Source organism: Diadema antillarum, unplaced genomic scaffold (assembly GCF_040938485.1).
Source record: "Diadema antillarum isolate AM-2024a unplaced genomic scaffold, OU_Dant_1.0 seq00002378_RagTag, whole genome shotgun sequence".
Classification (NCBI taxonomy): domain Eukaryota; kingdom Metazoa; phylum Echinodermata; class Echinoidea; order Diadematoida; family Diadematidae; genus Diadema; species Diadema antillarum.
The window spans coordinates 61,165-87,833 of record NW_027272992.1 but is presented as its reverse complement, the minus strand read 5'-3'; the positions used below and the strand labels follow the sequence as shown (position 1 = coordinate 87,833).

The 26,669-nt window shown below is 38.9% G+C and overlaps 1 protein-coding gene across 1 annotated transcript in view; it reads left to right on the top strand.

The window, feature by feature from the left end:
• The window catches only part of LOC139714679 (integrator complex subunit 3-like), a 38,073-nt gene that overhangs the window by 8,287 nt on the left and 3,117 nt on the right, over positions 1-26,669 (top strand). The window contains exons 6-29 of the mRNA XM_071626355.1: positions 86-152; positions 1,233-1,374; positions 1,769-1,898; positions 5,222-5,319; positions 6,187-6,234; positions 6,724-6,867; positions 7,886-7,973; positions 9,254-9,333; positions 9,985-10,076; positions 10,691-10,782; positions 11,808-11,951; positions 14,569-14,695; positions 15,350-15,413; positions 17,322-17,425; positions 17,931-17,975; positions 18,505-18,624; positions 18,948-19,044; positions 19,935-19,994; positions 20,762-20,830; positions 22,213-22,288; positions 23,577-23,693; positions 24,454-24,502; positions 25,094-25,264; positions 25,674-25,765. Coding sequence (XP_071482456.1) covers positions 86-152; positions 1,233-1,374; positions 1,769-1,898; positions 5,222-5,319; positions 6,187-6,234; positions 6,724-6,867; positions 7,886-7,973; positions 9,254-9,333; positions 9,985-10,076; positions 10,691-10,782; positions 11,808-11,951; positions 14,569-14,695; positions 15,350-15,413; positions 17,322-17,425; positions 17,931-17,975; positions 18,505-18,624; positions 18,948-19,044; positions 19,935-19,994; positions 20,762-20,830; positions 22,213-22,288; positions 23,577-23,693; positions 24,454-24,502; positions 25,094-25,264; positions 25,674-25,765 — 2,316 coding nt within the window. The remainder of the gene's footprint in view (positions 1-85; positions 153-1,232; positions 1,375-1,768; positions 1,899-5,221; positions 5,320-6,186; positions 6,235-6,723; positions 6,868-7,885; positions 7,974-9,253; positions 9,334-9,984; positions 10,077-10,690; positions 10,783-11,807; positions 11,952-14,568; positions 14,696-15,349; positions 15,414-17,321; positions 17,426-17,930; positions 17,976-18,504; positions 18,625-18,947; positions 19,045-19,934; positions 19,995-20,761; positions 20,831-22,212; positions 22,289-23,576; positions 23,694-24,453; positions 24,503-25,093; positions 25,265-25,673; positions 25,766-26,669) is intronic.

The window sequence follows — 26,669 nt, the reverse complement described above, 5'->3', positions numbered from 1 at the left end:
CGCCTTTGCTCAAATTCAATCACAACTCCACTGACTATCTGATTCCAGCACTGATGCACTTGTGTGTATGTTTTCTTCCAACCAGGTGGTGATATATCGCCAAAGAATGTCTGGCTTGCAGAATCAATGCTTGACCTCTTCACAGAAAACAGGTACGGTGCTGAACGAATTTACACCAATAAACTAGTTTCTGTGCTAATGTTATGAGTTGATGTATCTTGTCTTTAAATCTGTTCTCCCAGAAAAAGGCACCAAATTGGCCAAATTATTAGTCATGAATGTGAAAGTAGATGACAGGCAGATTTGCCCTGACAACGTACGATACAGCATGTTTTTACGAGCAGCTGTATTTAAATATGACGGGATTTTGATGAATTTTATCTATAGTAGAGGATCAGTTCAATCCTATGTCTGATCGAGAGTGTGATTTGTGTGTTAGCCGTGTTGCTCCCTTGCAAACCGGTTTGTAAGACTTAGTTGAAGTGCAGTGTGATATTCCTTTCAGTTTTCAATGCAAACATTATCATTTATTTCAAGTGACTGCAATTAATGCAGTTGTGTCACATTGTTAACTTGTTTCGTTTTTGTATGAGCCTGGAGCTGCAGAAACTCAATTTTGTGATTTGGTGAAAGTGAAAGGTGACCTGTTTCTCCTCACACAATTTTGCAGTACCAGCAAATACTGTCCTCTCTTCACATACTGGAAGTGTAGTTGAATATGATTTACTATAAATTGTCATTAAGTACAACTCCTCATGACTGATCCCTTTTCCCCTCCAAATAAAAGTAATACTAAAGTAAAACAAACACAAAATACTGCCACCGTTTTACAATGCAGTAGATTGTGATATCTTTGTCACCAGCCTCTCTGTGTTTAGATGCTTCCCTGGTCCTTTTTTCCTGTTTTAAACCATATTTGATAGCCAGCTTGAAAAACAGAAGGTAAATAAACCACCCCTTCCCTTCCAATACAAATGAAAATTATGACAATCTAGCTGTAAGGTATAGTTAAGAAAGCACATTTTCCTTTTTCTTTTTCTTTTTTAAAATTAGATTGTGCACTTCCAACAGCTCTTCATTGTCAGAGGATTGCAATGAATTCTGTTTTTGCAGAAGTAAGGTTAATTGTTCATTATGTTTTTAGGAAGGCAAAACAAAACAAAATAAAAGTGACAGTAAAATTGCAATGTGTTGTCCCAAAGTGAGGTATGATTTTTTGTTTGTTTTCCCAGGACGTGGTTAGACAAGCACCCTACCCTCCTTGCAATGGTGCTCTACACGTATCTCAGAATAATTGAAGACCACAGCAGCAAGATGTGGACCCACCTCAGGGAGCGAGAAGTGGATTTCTGCATCCAGTTACTGAGGTCAAAGGTGATTGAAGATGCAGCGTTACATCCCTTTCATTTAGATCATGTACAATTTTATGATTTCCAGAGCTATTACAGAAGATGCTCTTGCAAAACGATGTGTGTGACAGAATGCCACTAATATAAAGTCAGTGTTTATGTCAGGATAATCACTACCAGAAATTTGTGGAAAAATGCAATGCATCATTGTTCTCACTTTCCATGGCATGCTAAAGAATATTTGAAGTGGAATCCTTTGTGGCTTGATACGTATATTGACACTCTACTTTGTGATCAGAAGTTGTGTCTGTCACTTGGCATCACAGACTGCTATAATTTACATTTAAATTCAGCCAAGGAAAGAACTTGATTGATGTTGTTTTTGAAAAGGTTGTCCATTTTGTGCCTTTGTTTTTAAGTTCAACGAGTGCTGTAGAATAGGCAGGGATCTGGTGCGCCTTCTACAGAGCGTGGCGCGCATTCCAGAATTTGAGAAGTTATGGAAAGACATGCTGTACCGGCCGCAGACCCTAAGTCCGCAATTTACAGGTGAGTTAAAACTTACTTATCTGTGTTCATAGTGAAGGAACCTCTTGCTGTAGGAAGAAACTTGTGCTGTGATGCGGATATGTTGTAGTTGTAAACATTGTAGCTTTTATTTTGTGTGTGTGAGTAGATAAAATTAAACTATTACTTATATTAGTTTCCTTTGATGTACCTTCTTGATGTGTGGAATACCTTCCCATTTTTGTCTCGCCCACCGGAGGTGAAGGCGAGACTAAGGGATCCAAATGGCGTCCGTCCGTCGTCCGTCCGTCGTCCGTCCGTCGTCCGTCACAAATGTTAAAGTTTACCTGCAAGACTCTCTTATGATGCATAACTTGGCAACTGTTACAGCAATGGCAGCCACACGTGGGTGATAGAAGCACTAGGGGTATCTTCATGTTATGGTGTTGTCAGAGGTCATGTGATGAGGTCAAAGGTCATTTGAGGTCATATATTAAAGGGTATGTGCAAGACCCTCTTTTCTATGTTAAAGTTTACCTGCAAGACTCTCTTTTGACAAATAACTTCACATAAGTTGCTTGGATTACAACCTAACTGGGGTCATAGATGCACTGGGGGTACCTTCATGTTATGGTGCCATTGGAGGTCACAGGATAAGGTCAAAGGTCATTTGAGGTCATACGTTAAAGTTTACTTGCAAGACTCTCTTATCACTCGTAACTCGACACATGTTGCTACAATAGCAATCAAACTTGGGTGATGGACGCACTGGGGGTACCTTCATGTTATGGTGCCGTAAGAGGTCACATGATAAGGTCCAAGGTCATTTGAGGTCATACGTTAAAGTTTACTTGCAAGACTCTCTTATCACACATAACTCAGCACATGTTGCTGCAATGGCAATCAAACTTGGGTGATGGTAGATGTCTCTTGGGAAGTTGAAGGTAACCACAAGGTCAAAGGTTACAGACAGGGGTCAACGAACTTTTAGGGCCCAATGTTAAGTCTTTAGGGTGCATTTCGTTTATGGCTCATAACTTTTGATCCCTTTGTCCGTTTGTGACCAAACTTTAATGGAACATGTCTCTTGGGGAGGTGAAGGTCGTCACAAGGTCAAAGGTCACAGACGGGGGTCAACAAACTTTAGGGCCCAATGTTATGTTTTTAGGGCGCGTTTTGATTGTGGCTCATAACTTTTGATCCCTATGTCCGTTTGTGACCAAACTTGGACGGTAGATGTCCCTTGGGGAGTTAAAGGTCATCACAAGGTCAAAGGTCACAGAAAGGGGTCAACAAATTTTTAGGGCCCAATGTTAAGTTTTTATGCCGCGTTTCGATTATGGCTCATTACTTTTGATCCCTTTGTCCGTTTGTGACCAAACTTGGATGGTAAATGTCCCTTAGGGTATTGAAGGTCACCACAAGGTCAAAGGTCGTAAGCAGGTCAATTAACTTCTGGGAGTTATAAAAAATATGAATTCCTTGTACGCGAATGGGCGAGACACAATTTGGCGATTGCCTTGTTTATTTCTTTTTGACTAAGTGTACAACCAGCATATTGCATCATTGTTTCGGTCAATGAGACATTGCTCCAGTGATTATTATTATCATTTTTTTTTTTTTTTCAGAGAGTGAGAAGTGAGTTGAGCAATTGTTTCATGACCGGAATTGAATGATATTCAAGTTACCAGTTCCTGCAACAGATGAACAGAATCTAAACTGTCAGTACAGTGTACCATAAGCAAAGGAAGGTTGTTTCTGTCAGTGCCTGGCATTATGTGTAAACCTGTATTTTTATGCCTCCGCCACGAAGTGGTGCCGGAGGCATTATGTTTTCGGGTTGTCCGTCCGTCAGTCCGTACATCCGTACGTACGTCCGTCCGCTTTCGTTTACGCGATAACTTGAGTAATATTTACTGGAATTTTACCAAACTTGGTCCAAGTATGAAGTATGATGGGGCAATTATTTGATTAGATTTGGGGTGAAATGGGCTAAGGTCAAAAGTCAAGGTCAAATCATGAAATTGTATCCATTTACGCGATAACTCAAGACTGGATGGAGCAAATTTCACCAAACTTTGTTGGAGGATGATGTATGATGGGACAATTACTTGATTAGCTTTTCAGTGAAATCAGACAGAGGTCAAAGGTCAAAGATCAAGGTCAAATCCTAAAATTTATCTGTTTATGTGATAACTCAAAACTGGATGGAGCAGCTTTCACCAAACTTGGTCCAAGGATGATGTATGATGGGACAATTAGTTGAGTAGATTTTAGTGACATTGGCAAGAGGTCAAAGGTCAAAAGGTCAAGGTCAAATGCTACAAATGTTGCAATTTCCTCCATATTTATGCAATGCCCAAAGGTATTTTCTTGAAAATTGGTGTGGACATCAGGGAATAATTTTCCTGGTATCGCATCGCAATTTGCTATGCATTTTTACACCACTGCTACACAAACTAACTTTTGTATAGCAGTTTTCTTCCATAGAAATGTACAGGATACCAAGTGTAATATTATTCATCAGCTGAAATTGCTAATCAAATTTGAGTTTGAAAATTATTCCCTGGGACATGTACTACTGCATAAAGATTCTCCAGAGAGAGTTTCGTGTCATAAGGTCAAAGGTCAAAAGGTCAAAGGTTAGATGAAAATGTTGCAATATCACTTTTCTCGCAAATGGTTCAATGTATCTTCGTGGAACTTGGTACATACGCATGTACTGATTGGCAGGGATTATCTAGGGAATTTAGGGGTCATGGGTCAATAGTCAGGGGGTCAAAGGTCAAGGTCAACTCCTCAAAATGTTACTATTTCCCTCATATACTAGTATATGCAATGCTTGCATTGTTAGTTTCAAAACTTGATACATGCATTACCTAATGGAGATTCTCCGGGAAATTTCGAGCCAGAAGGTCAAAGGCCAGGTTTCAATGCCCCCCCCCCCCCAAAAAAAAAAAAAAAAAAAAAAAAAAAAAATCTATTTTGTACTGTCATTTACACTCTTTCTTCATACCTTGGAAATTACCCAATGCATAAACTTATAAAAAGGTCTGTCAGAATGCAAGTAAAAATTCTCAATTCCCCAAATATGTGTGCCTGCACTCTTAGAAAATTATAACAAACCCACAAGACATTTCTGATAAACCTGTCATTTCAATATTTTGCCAGTTATGTGAAACTCATGGATCACACATTGTGAAGACATTGTACTATACGCCTATTGGGAGAATCATGCATTATGGCAGAGGCATCAGTCGCCATAGCGACATTTCTAGTTTTTTCCTGTCGTATGAATGGTATTCTTTGACTAACCAAAGTATTTCTCTCTATGACCACTTGTAATTGTATGATCATTCCATCAGGAATAATGCAGCTCTTGAATCAGCGGACATCACACAAATTCCTTGCCTGCAGGTTGACCCCTGACATGGAAAAGAAAATGATATTTCTGACCTCAAAGGTAATTGCAAAGTCATCATTTTGTACGCAATCCATATAGGTAAATGACAACTTCATGTGTATGATATTTGATGCAGTGATTAGGCACAGTCCTTCACTGAAAATGTAGTAAAGACAAATTATTTGAAATTGGTGTTCAGTTTTGGATGTCAGTATGAAATATTTATATCTGAAATTTTTAGCTGTCAACGCTACAGCCCTCATCAGTGGAAAGACCTGTCTTCACGTGGATCACGTGACAGTTGATAAGCGGGTAATAGACTTTCGGAAGTTTGTAGCGCCCCCCGTCTTTGTTGAGAGAAGGTTGGTAGGCACTGATGTAGATTGCTTCCATAACTCCCCTGACTAAGTATTGAGGTTGACAGCTGAAAATTCCGGAGGTAGATATTTCAACAACAAAAAAAGTACAGATGAGCTTCTACTCTAATAAAAGACTCATTATTGTTGGATATGCTGTGCATGTTCACAGTTAAGATATCTTTGCTTTATATGTAGTTGCAAAGGAATATGTCACATTACACCTTGGTAATCTTTTGCTTTGATTGTAAACAATCTTTCTTTGGGATACTATTCCAATAGAGTGTTCATTATGCTGTTTATCAGTGTTTTTCAGTGACAATGTTTCTGTTCCAAGGCAGCAAATTTCTCAATGCAAATGCACACACATGTCTGTGCACACATGATTGTTTCATTTTACTATAAAGAAATAATTATGTGTATATTTTTGGATAGCTCTGTGCTCTGCAGAATGCACAGACATGATCAGATGCGATTTCCCAAATTTATTGGAGTAGAAAGTAATTTTTATGTGTTCAGATGGCATTGTGCTCAGCCATTTGTCATGACTGCTCTCCCTTTCTATCTTCAGGTTCGATTTGGAAATCAAAAAAGGTATCAGGACTGGTTTCAAAAACAGGTAAGTCATGTTAGCAAGACGTACAAATAACAATATAAATGAAGTTACAAAAGTTGCTTAACGCTCCTTATTCTCTGTTTCTTTAACATTGTTACTACTTGAGCAACTTTTGTGTTGAGACACCAGGCAGTTTGAAATGTCCAGTATATTTCTATAAGATGCCTTTAACTCAATAAAGAAAGAAATGAAAAGATCAATAAGTTACTAAACAGATAAATAGACGATAGATAGAAAAATAGATAAATGAATGAATGAATAAATAAATAGATAAATAAATATGCATATACATATTTATGTTCATATTTATATACACTTTACAATAAAGATGAGAGGAAGAGATTGTAATGCGTTTTTAGCATCCAATAGCTCTTCATGGTTGCACCTAATTTTCAACACGTTACACGTCTTCTTAAGATGACTGAAGTGGAATTGAATAAGTAACAAATTGCTTCTTCCGACCTACCCTTGCTCCGCCCCCCTTCAATGCAGTACCTGGCAACGCCGGAGAGCCAGTCACTGCGCTGTGACCTGATTCGTTACATCTGCTGCTGTATTCATCCGTCCAATGAGGTGCTCTGCTCAGATGTCATTCAGCGATGGGCCGTCATCGGCTGGCTGCTCACCACCTGCACTGTGAGTTCATTTTCCCCCTAGCCCTACATACTGTGTACGCCATATATTCAGTCAGTCTAATTTTTTGCGTGTGTCCGGAATTCCCAACAATTTCAAAAGTGGTTAAATTTGCAATTTTAGATGACAGTGATGAATGGGGAATGTGATGTTAAGTGTGCATATTGCAGTCATGTCAGGTTCAGTATTAGTATATATTTGTGTGATGATTACTGCATTTGCAGAGATTAAAACCCTGCAAAATATATGGCGTATACAGTAGTCTGGGCTAATTTTGGCTCCCCCCCAATATTACATGTATAACAAGCGAAACATTTGCATGCTTTCTTGTTTATGCAAGTTTCACGTGTGAAATGCACAAAATTTCCACACTGCAAATTTCCCACATTGTGGTTGAAAATTCTCAAGTACCCTGTATGAACACTTTGTGCAAGTGTAGAATGTGATACTTGGTATGTAAGGGTGTGAATTCTCTATCTTTGATAACTTCTTCTGTCATGGTCTTAACACTGTACAATAATATCTATGCTAATATGAACAAAATATCTTTATCTTTAGTGCTGAGTGAATGAGTGAATGTTTGACATCAACTGTGGCATGCTTGTTGCAATTTGATTCCTGCCACTGCAGAAACTTGAAATGTACTCGTGGTAATCACATTTACTTGCCTAACATATGATATTTTAGAATCCTGAGCAGAATTGGGAGCAAGAAGTGGCTGCTCATGAGGTATATGTGATAATACTCAATTCATGGTCACACTCAAAACATTTGCCTCATGAATAGAATCCCACTACCATAAAGTCAGACAAAGAAACCTTTAGCACTGAAACTAGATTTTTTAAAAAGGAGTGATGATCATAAGAACGTCCATGATGACTTTATGTGATTACTTTGCAAATGAATGTCTGTACCTTTGTACTTTGCATGTACACATGGACCCATGTCAATCTCACTTTCAGTGGCCCTTTAATTGTGTGCACGTGGTGTAATATTTCCTTTTCTCTTTCCTTTCCATCAGTCCAATGTGGCTGCATCCTGTGCCAAGTTAGCCTTGTTCTATGACTGGCTGTTCTTCAACCCAGCAAGGGGAAATATCATGGATATAGGTAACAAATTCTCAGATTCATTACTTACTGTTAAAGTGAAAATTTTCGCGGTGTTGAAATTTTTGCGCATTTTGCGCAAGCAGAAGCTAATGCGAAAATATAAGCACACGAATATTTTTGCGTGCCATATGTTCCAGTAGTTGATGTCTTGATTCAGCGGAATTAAAAACAAGCAAAACTCTTCTTACCCAGCCAAGCGTGAAAAATTAGTCGAGTAAAAATATCCACTTTTACAGTATTACTCTTTGTGATTTGACACAGCTTAAAATAAACAACAACAACAACAATCAGACAAAAAAGAAATGCTTATAAATATTGATTTGAGTGAGTAATTACCAGTATACAGTAAACGTCAATCTTTTCATGGTATTGGATAAGATGTGTTACTATGATAGGAATGAAACATGTCAGAGACCATGCTGTCCAAGAAATGCTGATGCAAATTTGAGTGTGTGGGGCAATGCTTTATCAGTGAGATTACTCTTTGTTTCATATCTTGGGAAAACCTAAATGTTGATCTTTCAGCAATTTTGTTTACATATCCAATATGTGATACATGCCTTACCTTATGTCTTCCTCAAAACTAGTATGAATAAAACAGGGTGATTGGGAAAGTTTTGCTTTCAAAACCACATATTGAGTCAAAAGGTTATGTCTAAGTTCTAAAAGGTACCTGCCTGACATTCTGCAGACATAAAAGGTAAACAGTTATACAACAGTTTTTATGAGCACTCCTAGGTATACCAGAATTATAGTATATTCACATGATCTGGTTTAGGTAGATCAAGTACAGTCCAGCCTCAGTTATCCAACCATCCTTTTTCCAGATCTCTCCATTATCCTGGCATGGTCTGGCACACAGTTGTCTTGTGGTTTCAGTGTGAATTGCTGTGGCTAGAAAGGGCCAAAGACCAAGAGGAAAATGTATTCCCACTGATATCTAACATCTGCATTATCTAAATGATAAAACATGCAAATGTCATAAAAATTATCCTTGTGAATATAAAAATCAACAATGCCTTCATGTATATCTCCCCAACACAATTTGCTTAAAAGTGTCGTGGTGGAGCATGTCACGCTTATTCAGATTAGCGCTGGTCCCGGACGTGGCTGGATAACTGTTGAACTATAGTTAATCTTCTCTCCAATCTGCATGCAAATAGAGAAATGAATATTCATGAAGCACATGTAGATTCATTAAATAAATATCATGCATTATGCATAGTTGCTTTACCCATCACTGCATCTTTCTTTATGCACATTGTCTCCTTCCTGAGCAGAGCCTGCCATCCTCGTCATGCATCACTCGTTAAGAACCCACCCAGCCATCACTGTCACGCTCCTCGACTTTCTGTGTAGGGTAAGATGGAATAAAGTCATTCTACCCGTATGTAGTAAACAGATACCTTACGAGTAATAACTATGATAATGATGATGACTAAAACAATTATAGTTGTAATAATGCAGTGACACAAACACAACAACACCCTCCCTAGATCTATCTTAAAATGATATGTATTATCAAGTAAGTTTGTCAAATTTTTGCTAATAGTACCGCATTTCAGAAGCAAAAATATTAAAAATTAAATGTCCTTATTGCTATTCAAGGTGTATTCCTTTTCCCATGACATTTAAGGATGTAGTCATCCAGCAAATTTCATGTGATGTCCTAGCATCAAATGTTTGTTCCACAGAAATTGTTATGTTACGTTACAAGTACAGTATATTTCTGTCTCGCTCAATGCCCCAGGTGATGATTTTCTTTTAGCTTTAAAGGTTATTTCTTATGAAGGGTCAACTTTTTAAGTTCCTCAATCTGTCAGTTAATTCTTTTCTCACACAGGAACTAGAAAACTTTGTATTGTTGATTTTTTTTTTTTTTTTTTTTTTTGGTCAGAGTATGAATTCTGCTGCTTGCAGTGAGCTAACTTGTGCAAATTGTGAATCTACTGTATTTTTAGCTGTGGTGCTATTCTGATTCAGCTGGATCATTTGTGTCTCTTTGCCACAGATCATCTACAACTTCTTCCCATCCTTTGAGCCTCAGGTGAAGCAGGGGGTCATAGGTTCCCTCAAGTTCATCCTGGAGAAAAGAGTGCTGCCGTGAGTTCCCTCAGAATTCTTGTTCCTTTAAGAAGCTGAAATCAACACTTTCCATACTCTCTATGGGATTGATTTGCCATTGTCTCTTTCATGGGAAACTTGTATGTTATGTGCAATGATGATTTTCGTTGTGTGAGAAAAAAAATTTGAGGAAAGATGATGACAGTTTATACTTGTCAGAAATTTAAAGATATCCTAATTTTTAACATCGCCTGAAAAAACTCCCAAAACATTTTATGAATTGGAACTGAGGAAATTATGTAACACGAGAGGTTTCATAGAGTTCTGATTTGATACAATGCATTGATGATGTCACATGTTTGTAAATGTTTATTTCAAACTGCATTTGGACTCTTTAGGTAGCTTAATTTCCTGAAACTGAAGAATATTGAAAGAGATGATTGACAATTGAATTTTCATATCATGGGAGTAGTCACTGTACATATTCCTCACTGTATATATTCCATTTTGTGTATGGAGATGCTTCTAAACAAAAGGGTAGGCAATTATATACCATGTCACACAGTCAGTCTAATCTGCTACTAGTATACCATAATGAATTTGAACAGTTTATTCCATTATCTTGCAAAACATTCATATATTTTTATTTCCAGATCCCTCTCGCCTTTGTTCGACAACACAAAGATGGACAAAGAGCTTCGAGCGATGATCAGGGAAACATTTTCAGAATTCTGCACAGCAGAAGGTGATAAAAACCTCCACATATCACTGTGCTGAGAATGCCTAAAATCTTGTGACACACATGCCAATTTTCTTTGTGTATGTGCTGCGATTTTGCTCACCTTGCCTCATTTGCTAGTGAAATTAGTTGCAGGAATATTGGAAGGGTTTCTGTAATCATTCATTATCACTGAAATGTGTAGCAAACTTTGTAGTAGCTATGATTGTGCCTGCTTGTGAGGCAAAAAACAGATTGAAAGTAGTGCAACTCCTATAAAAAGTTAGGCTTTTAAAGCTTTACAGTAAAGGTGAATGCTTAAAATGATCCTATGTCTGAACGCTGTGCAACGTCTATAAAGCATTATCTTCTCAAAGTTCTGCTGCTTTAGCCCATTGAAGACGGACTGATTTTTTGCTACAACACGCATTTCCCATAGACACCTGCCCGAGTATACTAGGGACTCGTCCTCAACAGGTTAACAGTAAATTGTCTCTTTAAAAGGCAGTTTTCATTGATTGCTCAGTATTATGGGAGGTCAGAAATGGCAAAAGTCAGACTGTACCTTAAATAAGGACTGCTGTGGATGCATTATCTTGATTTATGATCACGGCAAAGAGAATGCATGTTTGTTTATTCTGTAGGCCATCTTGAGGATGTCTTAAACCTCCTACAAGGAATGTTAATTCTACAGGTGATTACTTGTCTCGCATGCATTCACAGGCATCTTTGTAATCCCATGTTTTGCATGTGCCACTGTGATGATGCTATATGCTTTCTTTACATTGATTTATTGCTCTAAAGCATGGGAATTGAGGGGGGGGGGGAGGGGTTTGTAGGTAAGAAAACAATAACAAATCCTCTTTTGACTGCAGCTACATACATGTATGTCCCTAAACTGCAGAGGAATACAACTGGGTCTTGTTTAACTTTTTCTTGGCATTAACATGTCCCATATAGTTGGCATATATCATTCATCGATGTATAAGTTGCCATGACTGAACTGTTACTGATGCTACTATTTGCTGCCCCTTTACATATTTTTCACATAGCCAAACCAGAGAGTCCAGTGCCTGATGCAGCCCCGGAGCCAATCCCCACGACCAACAACAATTCCTCGGGCCACTTCGGCCACGGCCACCGGAGGCACAGTAGCGAGGATGCAGCATTTAGTGACGAGGAAGACGAGGACAGAGGTATGACTTCATCTGGCATCATCATCTTCATCATTATTCATCATTATCATCATCGACATCGTCATCATCATCATCATCATCATCATCATCAGCACCATCAGCACCATCACCATCATCATTCATCCTTCTCCTCCTCCTCCTCTTCATCATCATCATCCTCATCATTAACATCATCATCATCAACGTCATCATCATCTTGATTATTCATCATCGTCATCATTATTCATCATCATCATCATTGTCATCATCATCGTCATCATCATCATCATTATTCATCATCAATATCTTAATCTTATGCAGTATCTTGCAGTTCACTTGCTCATCACTTCACTATATTTTTCACACTTGAATAATGTTCATTCCAATACTCGGAACAGGACAGCTGAGAAGAAATCATTGTAAGATTAAATGACAGTAATGTCAGTTACATCATTTTTAGGTTATATTCTGTATTTTACATTTAAAGGGAAATTGCATCCTGATATTATGTTATTTTGTATGAAAACAGGAAAATCAGAAAAATACATGTACCTCACTGACAATTTGTGGAGGAAAAAGTCAGGCACACACACACCCACAAAATGTTATGAACTAAAGAAGTTTAGAGAGTTGGACAAATTGACAACTCAATGTGATTAAGGTCTTGAGCAGCTCTTCATTCGGTTTGTACACACACACACACACACAAATAATCAAGTTCAATTATCGTTCATTTCTGTCCTGGGAAAAATATCTTCTGGGGGGTGTTTCATCAACGAGTTCGTTGGAGGTTTTCACCGACAAATTTGCAATCAGCCAATCAGACGCAAGGATTTCAGTAGCTTTTCAAATTTGTCGGTGAAAACCTCCGACGATCTCGTTGATGAAACACCCCCCAGACCTGTTCTTGGTATATGATAAGAGTAATCCATATTTGCATATCCTCCTTGGTGGATATAAGTTCTGTCTACGCCCAAGTATTTGAGAAAAATGAAAATCGGTTCAATCAAAGTTTCGGCAGATCTACCTCTCTCATTTCACTGTTATCTTACAAAACATAAATATCAGGAAGGAATTTCTCTTGAAAAGAAAAAATAAGCCAAGACTTGTTTGTCATAAATAAGGTGGGAGTGTTTGTAGAAATTCTGGCAAAACCTGAAGTTCTTTTCACCTGTTTTACATTGATTTTATGTCATGGTCATTCATTGCCATGGAAACTGGTTCCAAACAACCTCACCTTTATTGTTGCTAACCATGCTTGCACCTGTTTCAACTAAGGCTATAGCAAAAGACTAACATTAGCCGGGTTCACACGTACACCAATTAGCGGGATACAAATCTCGAGATTTGCATCGCGATCGTCATCCCGAGTTTTTTGCACGTGTGGACAGAAAAAACCCGAAAATTAGCGGGATAAGCATCGCGATGCTAATCCCAAGAAATCTTGCGCTGGTTCGTCAATTAGCGGGATAATTGGCCCCGCGCTGGTACGTGTGAACGGTCGGGATTAGAATCTCGAGTTTTTATATCCCATCATGCAATGCGCACATCACAACAGCGAGGCCTCTGCGAAGAGGTCCTTCACCTCTTTGGAGAACAATAACAACAGCGCGCGAACCACACAACTGACGCGTAAATGACAATGGACAAAGGTAAGTGCGCGCAGGCAGTGATAGAGAAGGGCGCTGTGTGACCCAGTTTGCAGGCTTTGCTGTTATCTCTATCGGCAATTAGCGGGATAATTCGGTACGTGTGGACGCTCGGCAAATTAGCGGGATACCGATCGCGATCGCTATCCCGCTAATTTGGTACGTGTGGACGCTCGCAAAAAAAACTCGGGATGAGCATCGCGATCGTCATCCCGCTAATTTGTACGTGTGAACCCGGCTATTGTTTTTTTTTGTACCATATGGAATTTGCACAGTGATTGTAAACAATAAGGTATGCCATAAACACCTGTGTCCTGCACACCTGTTTTATGTAAATTTTGCATTCCAGGCCTATTGTATATGGACATTTTTTGCTGTTGTAAACAATTGTTTGATGGTGGCACAAAATTTAGTTGGTGCACCTGTTTTGTGTAAATTTCAATGATCACAATACTAGCTTTAGAATAACTAACTTGGCAAGATTTGAATGATCAGTAGAACTATGGTATGAAACAATCCATATGACCACAATATTAAGGGAAGATGGGGATATCATCACAGCAGCGCTATGTTTTGATTCTTCCAGTTTTTACTGGACTTGTTGAAATTAGTCATACCCTAATTCAATAGGATCTCATTACTGTGAAACACAGTATTTTTGTGGCGTAAAATTTTAGCGAATTGGAGCCGACGGCCTTTGGTTGTTTCATTGCCTTGATGACAACACCTGAAAAGATTATATAGAAATATGAAGACGAGTAAACTCAATGAGTTCGTGCTAGTTGTGTCTGAAGTGAAATATTCTAGCTCTGTTTTGCAACATTTTTAGGTGACAGCATTTTTAGAAGGCATATAAAGAAGCAATTGCGCCCTGCCAAACTTGTGTCAACCTACAAATCAAAGCGCTTATTTAGTATTCTAAGTTTGGTAAGAGAAAATGTCATTTGAAATAGGCTGTAACTCTTCAACCTCCACTCCTTTGTCTTTAGGTCGACCGAATCCTGTGGACATGCTCTTCAGACCCATCAAGCAGGAGGAAGAGGTGAACTTTGACCAGCTACTGGACGAGATGGAAGGTGACATCAAGAAGTTTTGTGCAAGTCTTTTGGAACAAAGGTGGGTTAGGCAGATGTATCTTGTGACTACCCCTTCCTAGTTAAGATGAATATGTGTGATTTGTTGTTGTTCTATGTATTTTTTTTTTGCTATCTTGTGCATATTTTTTCAATGTATTCATGGTCCTTTGTGTACAATGTCTACAATTCAGCCTGCGGACTGCGATGGATATTGCTCAATAAAATACCTTTCCAATTCAGTTCAGTTTAATTCAATTCAATTCTCGGTATTCCTATCACTGCTTGTCATTGTATTGAATTCCAGAGCAAGAGTTCTGTAGATGTTTAAGAACGTAGTACTCTCATATTGCATCATTGTGCAGTTTCTTGGAGGGATGTACAAACCATCAAAATATGTCATCGTAAAGCTTACTCATGTTGCTGCACATCGTTCTATGGCATATTTCATTTCTTTCATGTCACTGCTAAGTGATGCTCAACTGTGAGCCACAATAAGAGGTGGACCCTGGTCATTTTAAGTATTATATACTAAAGGTACTGGATTCAATAATCACTTCTTTTTTAACATATGGGAGATGAAGGTGATACTTGATATTCATTGGTACTCCCAACATCAATAGTCAAATTTTTGTCAAAGGGTGTACATGTCTGTAACAAATTTGCGTCCCATCTGTTTCTACATTTGTCTCCATAGGGATGATGATGTGGAGACACAGTGTGAAACAATGCAAGAACTTTGCAGCTACCTGCTGGAAATGGTAAGAAGCATTATTCAATATCTATATCATATTGGATGGCAATGAATGGGATACCAGGGGAATATCGCACAAGTTAGGGCTGATATTGCATGAATTGAAGATAAATGCAATATTGGCCCTATTGAGTGCAATATTCTGTGGTATCCCATGAAACAAAGCCATCCAATATAATCATTATCATCTATAATCATCTGTAGGCCCTACATGGCATAAACTGTAAGAAGCAGAATTTGACTCATTGGTAAATTGTAAGGGTGATAATTCTGAGACACATGTCCACTGTAAGAAAATGAAAGCAAACTCCACATCCAATGCAAAGGCAGAATCAAAGTTCTAAATTTGTAAAACCCTTTGCACCAACATAGTTACAAGTTGTTTAGCCCTTCAAAAGGTTTATTTGTCTAATAGTAATGGTCACATTGCAATTGTTTAGCACAATTGGGCTTTGTGAAAGCCGCATACTTTGAGTTTGTCAACGTTTTGGTCAGAGTAGATTTATCAGTATTTACGTTAGCGACAGAGTTGCAAGCTATGGTGTTAATGTTTTCATCTCTTGTTGCATGTGCACAGTCCTCATTTGTCTCTTGACACGAGACTTGAGACTGAGCATGATGCATTTCCTCAATATCTTGGGAACTAGTCAAAGACTAAGTTAGCTCAAAGTTCACCTCTTCGATTTGAGGCTTAGGGGCAACACTTTCAGCATCTTCAGTTTCACCACTTTCCAGTGTCAGTGGGCATGTTGGGGCTTTTCCCACAGTTGCTGTCTCTGTTGACCTTTCTTGAGGTCAATTGCTTTTCATTTGTAGAGCATTTCAGGTCTGGTTCTTTATCTAGAACTCATGACAAAGCATTGGAGATGCCTTATTTCTTGTTGTCACTAACCTGACTGACGTATGAAGCAAGGCTTCTTTCGTTCCTATGACCAAGAGACCTTATAGATCTCCCTTGATACAAAACCATTTTTTTGTAGTATTGTAATGCCTGTAGCCCTGAGGGAATGATTTGTGTACACTCTTAAGTTTGCAGTTTTTGAAATCTGCACCATCAGAGTGCATAAGTATGTAAACCCCCACTGGGAACTTTTTGTTCCATGGTCCTGTAGATGGTGCGACCGATTTAGGGGTTTAAAGGAATGCGTCACAATCAGGGTTCAGCTTGGAGATGTATTTCTTGAAAGACACAACGGGGTGCTTGTTATCCTGTGTTTCGTGCATTCTACTACTATCAATTCATATGGAATGATTATCCTCTTGAGTTTGTTCAGTCAGCTCGTCTCTAGCTTGAGCTACATATTCACGGCCGTGTGAGTCTATATTTATTTGGAAATGATCCCATCTTAAGTTCCATCAGTTTTCATAGCCTCTTCTGTAGATGTAGATTCGTATGCTCAAACCACACTTTATTTTCTGTATACCACCTGGAGTAGACTGGTCAGAGATTCTTTAATGTTGCAATGTTGTGATGTCATTGTGGTCCGTTGATGTGTGGTGTACAACATCCCCTTTACATACTCTCTTTAGCTGCAGTTTCTGCTCGGTACGATTCATTTGTGCTGGTGAACTCACTGTCAATGATATCTGTAATTCAGTGGCGTCTTCCATTATTGTATGGAATGATCAACCCCATGCAAGAACGAAGCATTCATATACATTGCTGCATCTTTTGCTTAACGTCCCTGAGTTGAATACAGCATTGGATGTGGTGGAGACACAGAATCACATACACAGGTTGAGGTGTGATGGCATCTGGCTTTGTGGTAGTACTGTCAAAAGTCGGTAAACTGTGGTCTGAGGATGAGGTTTCACAGACCTACATGTAGCAGGCACAGTGGTTTAATTACTGGTGTTGGCAAATATGCATTCTGATTTATGTTTCATGCTTTCCTTTTGCATTATTCCCTCACAGAGTGATTTTGATGGAGACACTGCCACCCCGCTGGCGCACTTCCTCTGCAATCTGTACTACCAGCAGTTTATGGGGAACATCCTCCCTGAGGAGATCAATGATGAGTGAGTGGCATAAAAAGGCTCTCACTTTTAGAGCCTCCTTATCAACCTTTAAAAGTCAGAGCCCTTTAAGATATAGAGTTCCTGGTTTAACTTATTGACCCTTTAGTCTATAAGAGCCATTTATTAAGTCTATATTTCATTGATAAGAGCCTTTCTATGTCCTCCTCAGTTTCCAAGAGGTTTGGTTAGACCTTCTATATATAGAGCACTTGGGTAAACCCTTTCAGTATAAGAGCCTGTACATTAAGCCATTAATTTCCCATAGCCCTCAGTGTCAACCTTCATCCGCAGAGTTTTTTTCTTTGATCAACCCAATCATTCTCACCTAATGAAATTAGTTATCATTGAGAACTTTATTTTTTTAGCCTTTCAACTCTAAAAACATTTGAATCTTTTAATTCTTGACAACCTATGTGTTCACCCTTCTGGGATTTTTTCTCATTTCAAGGGTAAAATCAAAGTTTCTGCCATAAGTTGAGTTTTTACAATTTTTTTCCCCCCACAGAACAATGGAAGATGCTCTTGGAAAGCCACTCTTTGTTATGTTCAGGTAAGAATCATTCACTTGTTCATAGAAGAAGCCATTGAAACAGTACATTCACCATGTTTAGCGATAAACCTTTGTAAACGATTGTCCATGTAACACACCATGAGTGCAAGCATGACTTGGAACATTTAGGATATTAGAGCAGTCTTTTTTTACAAAAATATCTACATCTAAAAAATCCCTCAGATGTGAAATATCATTGCAGTTGGAGGTTTTGTGACTTGACAAGATGTTTTAGCATTAGAAACTTACTGCCCATTGGCCAGGCCTTGATGCTCACAATGCTTGTTCAAAATGTTGAAATGAAGTCAAAGGTGAAAACAGACCTTGACTGCTGTGGAAGGATAAAATTTTATTTGGCTTGTGGCATGAAACTCAAAGACAGAAACTGATGTAGAAGGAAATGTTGGAAGAAAAGAGTTTCAGATGACTTGTCCACAAGTCATCCAGTCCTTGTGCTTTGAAATCCTAGAGTATTGCAGCATTTAAAGACATTCCTCTTCTGTTTCCCTATCACCCTTACACCTCCCAGAAACCTCAGCCAGGACACCGAAGACAACAGCTGTCCAATCCAGCTACTGATTCTCTTCTGCAGCATGTATGAGAAGCACCCCAAGCTCGGCTACCTCCTCCTCTTCTTCCTCCATGCCAGGTGGGTACCACCCCCCCCCCCCCATGCTCTCTCCTTGCTCATGCAGCTAGAATTGCCTATGTTTGGAATTACATTGGACTCCCATTATATCAGCATCATCATGCTGCAAGGGCCTGCAGCATTTTGATTATACTGCCAGATTAATTAATTTGAAATTGTTCAGTGTTTGATTGTTGGGGATTTTTTTTTCAAAGAAAAAAAAAACCCTTTTGATTATTGCAGGCTCATGCACAGAAATATATTTGTTGTATTTTAAGTGACCCTTGTGATAAGTCGTTATGTGTGAATTTCGCATTTCTTATGTTGACTTTTGACCTCTGCAGTAGTAAAGATGGGGAGAGCAAACTCCATGTGTACGAAGAGCTGTGTAAGAATACAGAGTCCCGGGACTTGGCAGCGTGTCTAGTGAAGGATTTCACGGTATGTTGTCATTATCTTCTTGGTATTAATGTTACCTTACGTGAATGTCCCTGTGTGGAAACATCAGTACCAAGAAATATCTCATCTTTAATCCCATCTCAGGGACCATGATCTACTGTCAAGAGCAGTTGAAAACTATAAGCCATTAGATAGGCATAGGAGTTCGTTCTTTTCCCCCACTTTGGCAGAAGTTAAGGTCTATTTGACAATGCCTGTCATTATATTTAGGGTTACCTACTGCTCCCAACTCCCGCAGGACAAGTTAGGATGCATTATTCTCAACTTTTTATTTTATTGCTCTGATTCTTTGGTAATGGGAGTTACAATTGTATGTTTCGTCAGTGAAATTCATATCAGAATAAGGAGTATCACAGAAAGTTTTAATTGTCTACCTTCTCTATGTTAGTTGATGACTTAAACAGAACTACCCTATGCTGTTCTAATTGTATTTCTTTAATTGGAGAATATGCATTCAGTTAAAGCAGACGTATTTAGCCATGTTGTGTGTTTGTGGTCTAGTAGTAGGAAACTGGTTTTTATTGACAGTCACACATTTCACAAGCATGGTACAGAGATGAATAAATCAGTTCCTGGTAAATATCTCTGTAGAAATCATTTCAAGAGCCTCTGTGGCCAAAGTGACCTCACTGCTGTTCTGGTGTTTGATAACGTAAAACAAAGCTCTACTCTTGTTTCAAATATTTTGTGCTCAGCTGGTAAATGTGTAACATGTTTATCTTTTGTTGTAGTCTTATATCAGAATCTAAGAAACTTACATTACAAGTCCAATGATGAAACAAGAAATTGATGGGTTGAGTGAAATAGATAAAGGAAAGCAAAGCTGAAGAGTGTTGAGTAATGATACAAGCGCACACTGTTTCCTCATGCAGGAATGTCAAGAAAATGATGTCAATCTTCTCTGCTACCTGGTGCCTCCCGTCTATACACAGGTAACAATTCCTCTTCTGTGTTGTTACACCCTTACTTTTTGTACTCTGTTCACAACTGAGATATATCTACAGCAAACCTGAAGTCGTAATGTCTGTTCCATATAGAATTTTGGCTTCTTCCATTATGTTAAGGGGATGGCTAGTAACTGATCAGTGGGAATCAGTGGGAATGCTGGGGGGTGATTGTTCCAATTCTTGTGGGATTCATTCAAGAGTACATTATATATCTATTGTTGTGTGAAAATTATTTGCTTCAGATCGGTCTCATATTCAAGTAATGTGCAGTTTAATGCCCCGTCACTGTACAGGCATGCTAACCTGGAAACATTAAACTGCACATTACTTGAATATGAGACCATTCTGAAGCAGATAATTAGGATTGTAACAATCATCCCCCTGCATTCCCACTGATTCCCACTGATCAGTTACTAGCCATCCCCTTTAAGTATTGTAAGTAAATAACAGAAGAAAAGAGAATGATATAGCATCTAGTATCAAATCATAACATTTTGGTGAGAAATTCAACAATTTTCCTTTGAGTTCATTTCTAGTTTGCTAAACTCTTAAGAATCCAAGAAAATTCTAAGAACCATGACCTAGCATGAATACAGTTTGACTTTAAATTTGCAAGAAATGCCAAGAAACCCTCCAGGTGTTAGCGGTTAGGTGTTATACACTTGAATGCAGCAAAGCTCTGCGGTACAGTTTTGATGCTAAGTTGTTGTTTTTTTTATCTTTTTTTCTCTTGCTTTTTGTTTTTATTACAGTTTGCCGATAGAGCTATGGGATGCATAGAACTCCTCCACATCATCGTGTCTTGCATAGATTCATCACAGGTGAGTTTATGTCTTCAGCGCTGATACTAGTTGAATACCACAACACAAACCCAAACTGGAATGCTATACGTTTCCAAACTGAAATGCCAAACAGAACAAAAAATTGTAGATAATTCAGATGCTGTTTGTACATGGTACAGGCACCAGAGTTTGAAGGTATAGATCAAAGGACATTGAGGTAATCAAAATATTTGATCTTGCTTGATCATCATTTGCATTGTACTGAAATGTAAACACATCAAAGATGTGAGATACATGTTTTATGATTTGAAAGAGGAAACTTGGCTATAAATGACTTCCTGACTTTGAAGATCTAGTGTGCCCCCCCCCCCCAAAAAAAAATGAATATGTAGCAAATAGTTCAAACTAAAATGTTTATCTACATAAGCACAAGAAAACTAAAGAGAAGCTACCAAACAAAATAAATTTCTAGTCTCATCTCAAGGCTGTGCACAAAAGCTGATATTTAAAAACAAAACAAAAAAAAAGGAAGAAAAAAGACAGGAATTTAGTATGAAGTGGGAAATGGATCACAGATTCTAATATATATATATATATTTTTTTTTTTTCTTATCGAACTTGGACTATATAGACTGGGAAAGAGTGGGTGGGCAGCACACAGATTGAATGCTAATTAGAAGCTCGTCAAGCAGTTACTCTAATTTTTCTCTCTACCCCCACCTAGCACTAAATTAGATAGATGAAGCTGTATGTTTTTTAGGGCCTGTCAGAAAAGACCAACACTGAATTAGAATGATGAAGCTGTATTGTAGGGCCTATCAGAAAGACCAGCACTTGATTAGAGATGAAGCTGCATGTTTTTCAGGCAATCCAACATTTTCCAGGCAGGGCCTGTCAGGAAAAAAAAAAAAAAAAAAAAAAAAAAAACAGCACTGGATTAATTAGATTAAGCTGTATGTTTTCTAGGGCATGTTAAGGAAAAAAAAAGGTACAGGCTGTACGAGACAGGCTGACGGCGTCCATCTTGAGCCACTGGGCATCGCAGGAAGAGCAGCATCTGGCAGACGCCATTAAGGGCATAATGGTGCGGGTGGTGAATGCCGCCAAGAGGATACGCCAAAGATGCGTACGTGCAGGCCTGTCCTTTGCAGCAGTGGTGGAGTGCTGATCCTGTTGAAGTTATTCACATGGAATCCTTTCTTTTTTGCATTTTCTTTGCATGTCAATGCTGTCATTTTTGCAGTCCAACATTTTCTAGGCAGGGCCTGTCAGGAAAAAAAAACAAAAAACAAAAAAAAACACTGGATTAATTAGATGAAGCTGTATGTTTTCTGGGGCATGTCAGGAAAAAAAATAGGTAAAGGTTGATAGGTGAGCTCTCTGACATTTCATCTTTAATCTGGTGATCTCCCTGTCCACAGTTACAAGGCCTCATCTGTGATATAATGCAAGGCAGCCTTATTGTCTTCAACAAGGATAAAGTGGCAAACTTTTTAGGTGAGTGTGAGTCACTGCAGTGATTCCTCTTTCTGTTTTTCATCATCATTGTAGTACGGTTTCTTCTTCTATCTCGTTGTTGTTTGGGGTTTTTTTCCTCCTTCACTGTATTTCTTTAAAATTGCATAAATGGAAATAGAGGGGAAAAATCAACAGAAGAAGAGGTCATATTTCTGCAGTTTTAGTGCAAAGTGACATATGTTTGATATATTCCTGATAGGGCTTATTGAGTTTTTGTCATGCACATTATCTTAGTTGCATTTTGCATCACCAAAGTTGGACACATTGAAAGGAATTAAGAGATCTTTAGTATACCATTGAATTTTCATTACTGAATGGAAAATATACAGAAAGAAACGTTTAGTTCTGTGTAGACCCACGCCAAACAAGTCTGAAAGAATTTAATGGAGTCAGTGTGTGATTGGTTCAATTCACCAGTCAGTTGATCCATTGATCTATTGCCAAATCTCATGGAGTAAACAACTTGTCTGGTCTTGAATGATATCAAAAAGGAATTTGCTGCACATGTTGATTTTGAGGTTTTGATATTAAATCGAGAAGAAGTCTCGGAAGAATTTCAGAAACTGTATTGTTTTTGGAAATGTATTTCATGGAAATTTTGATGAGTTGCGTGGGCTAAAGCTCACTGGTAAGAATAGTAAGCAAATAATCAACGTTGGTGAAGGTGATGGGACAAACTATCACTTCCAAGGCGATCTGGATGTAGCTATCTTTCCGAAGCGCAGCTGAGGAAAGATAGCGTACACATTCAGATCGCCAAGGAAGTGATAGTTTGTCTCATTGCCTGAAACTAAAAGTTGATTATTTGCTTTATATTCCACATTTAGGTTCATAGAAATTCCCACTTTATTCCACATCTGAAACCGTTTTAGCTGTCTTTAGGTATCCTTAGGGCTTAGGCTACGTGTGCGCGTAGATGACAAAACAATGAATTTGCTGCGCGCACCACACCGCACCGAAGTGAAAGTGCGTTGCACTGTGTACTATCAAGTGACCTAGGTCACATGATAGTCCACAGTGCAACGCACTTTTATTTCGCGCGTACTCATCTTGCGTTAGGATTGTGTGGACTGTGTGGAGATCAGCGAAACAAAAGGGACTATCAACATAGAGTGTAACAAACTTTTCTTCTCAGGTGATGTGATGGGCAAAACTACGCTTCATCACGTGATCAGCTCTGGACCAATCTTATTGCAAGATTCTTAGTATGTGGAATATAATGCATACTGTCGTAATTTGACAAACCCATTGTCTTGTATTTCAACAGAATCGACGTTAGAATGGGAGACGTTTGAGCAGTTCTGTGTTTGGCAGCTGCTCCTCGCCCACGATGACATCGAGGTAGAACATCTGGTACCACTCATACCCAAACTCAAATACAAAGGTGAGCTTCAGGGCAGGATGTGATGACTGTCAGTAGATAAGCTGTATGGTTACCGTCTCATGGGTGTTGTTGTTGTTGTTGTTTCTCATGCACTCCAAACAGCAAAAGAATTATTGAAGTTTGAGCGAAAATCAGACGCAGATGAATGCTGACACTTTCATAACAGAGGTTTCTTTGAAGATGAATGGGAGGTTAGTTCCTCAATACAAAGTAAATACAACTGTACAGTATTAGGATGGAAGATAAATGATTGGGTTTTTATGATTTCATTTAAATGCTGGTAGGTTAAAAGATATATTATATATATCAGGAAGCTTTGTGAAAACTTAGATATCTATTTACGTCTGTATAAGAGCAAGAATATGATTCACAGAGTATTATTCCCATTGAAATATATGTATTACACAAGTATCTTCTAATTGCCCTTTTGATATCTTCCTGAAAATTTGATGGGGAAAATGTTGGCAGCCCTTTCTAACTAAGGACACTTTTGATGTGATAACATCATCACAGCTGATTTGAATGTGTGATTTTGATTAATGTCATTTTATCAAAATCATGTGGGGAAAAAAGATCTTTGAAATTCCATGCCTTTCTCGAATGGTGCGTAGTAAATTAATCCTCTACCATTCTGTTTGACTAATGTTACCAGCATGATTGGGCATCGTCAATAGAAAGGCATTCTTGCCCAATTGGTTCTCCTTACCCTTTCTGTTTTATGTTTTAATAATGAGTGTTGTCTCGTGCTCTCATGTCGCAGAACATCCTGAAGCCTTGGCCAACATGCTTCTGATGCTAAAACTTGAGAGGTAAGTCATATTTGTAGGTCTGTCCAGCACAGTAAACTGATGTATATGGTTAACGTTTGCACTGTGAGTCTATTGCATTGCCAAGAAATATGCGCACTGTATGAACAGGTCGATTGAATATTGAAATGGGCCGAAAAAGTCTTGCAGAGAGTATGATGTTAGCCATTCTTTGAAATATAGAAAAAAAGATGCAGTCATACCGTTTTTCATTACCTTATGCGGATATTCATTGTAAGTCATGAAGCACCCAATACGTTTTCCATGAAAAACCCATTTCCCCGTAACGACAATAATAACAATGTTGCTACTTCTACTACTACTCATAATGTTGATTATGATAAGAGATATAAGAATGATAGTAATAATTTTGCTGATGGTGATAACGATGGTGATGTTCACTATTATTTGTTATGCCAGAGGTAGAAGCACCATCATAGTTATGATTGTACTCATATCAGTATATATCTATTTGTGGTATTCCCTTGAAGCTTGTCTTTTGAAAGTGATCTGGACATAAAGTTTCCATGTAGTGCATTTCTTGGACATGATGAAGAGATGTGTTATGAAGATTGTATGTGCCTTTCTCCCCAGGGCTTCGCAAGAATTCCTGAAACCGCTGCTGAGTAGGAAGGTGGAGTCCGGAGACAGGCTGACGGCGTCCATCTTGAGCCACTGGGCGTCGCAGGACGAGCAGCATCTGGCAGACGCCATTAAGGGCATAATGGTGCGGGCGGCGAATGCTGCCAAGAGGATACGCCAAAGGTGCGTACGTGCAGGCCTGTTATTTGCAGCAGTGGTGGAGTGCCGATCCTGTTGAAGTTATTCACATGGAATCCTTTCTTTTTTGCATTTTCTTTGCATGTTAATGCTGTCATTTTTGCAATCCAACATGAAGGTATTACTCGTAGGTATTACCCCTATATTGTTGAATCCATTTATATGAATATAAACTAAGCACCATCCACGAGCACCAAAGTCCCTGACCAATGCAAAGTCAGTAATGTTTGTCACCATGATGTATGATGGTGTAAGCTTTCACTGCTGCCTACCAGGTGTTCTGTTATTGACGCTTTGAATATTAAATACCTATCCATGACAGATATACTGATGTTTGTCCCACGTTTATGCTTATGCTTGTTTGTTTGATTGCTTGTTTGTTGATCTTGTGTAGACAAACAGCAAAGCAGAACTATCCTACGCCTGCACAGATCTTAGGACACCTTGACGGACTCAGGCATACTTCGGCCAGCAGGCAAACACTCTGTAAGTTGTGACCTTAACTGTAAAAACCTGTTAATCTCTATTAGCTCACCTGAGCCAAAGGCTCAAGTGAGCTATTGCGATCGCTCTGTGTCCAGCGTGTGTAAGCTTTTTACATTTTCATGTTCTTCTTGAAAACCCCATGACCGATTTTCACCAAACTTGGCAGGTAGCATCCCTAGGAGGATAGGATCTCATTTTTTTTTTTTTCAAATGGGCATCATGCCCCACCTTGGGAGCCCAGGGGCATCTTAAAAAGTCTTCTACTCTAGAACCGGAAGTGATAGAGCTAAGTTAATACTGTGATTTAGTACATTGATGACTTTAGTTTCAAGTTTGTTCATGGAAGAATCATGGGGTTGCCACCCTTGAGACCCGTGGGAGGGGGGTGGGGAGGGGTCCTAATGAGGGCCTAAGTTGTACATTTTCATCTTCTTCTTGAAAACCCCATAATGGATTTTCACCAAACTTTACTAGCAGGTAGCATTACTAGGGGAATAGGATCTCAATTTCTTCAAATGGGCACCATGCCCCACCTGGGGGCCCCAAGGGGCCCAAACCCCCCAAATTTAAGGAATCTTTAAAAATCTTCTTTTCTAGAATTGGAAGTGATAGAGCTAAGTTAATACTATGATTTAGTACAGTGATGACTGTAGTTACAAGTTTGTTCATGGCAGAATCAGGGGTGCCCCCCCCCCCTTGGGACCCAGGGGAGGGAGTGGGTGGGGTCCTAATGGGGGGCTGAATTGTACAATTTCATCTTCTTCTTGAAAACCCCAAGACTGATTTTCACCAACCTGCAGGTAGCATCCCAAGGGGGATAGGATCTTAATTTGTTTAATTGGGCACCATGCCCCACCTGGGGCAGTCAGAACCGCCAAATTGAAGCATCTTTGAAAATCTTCCT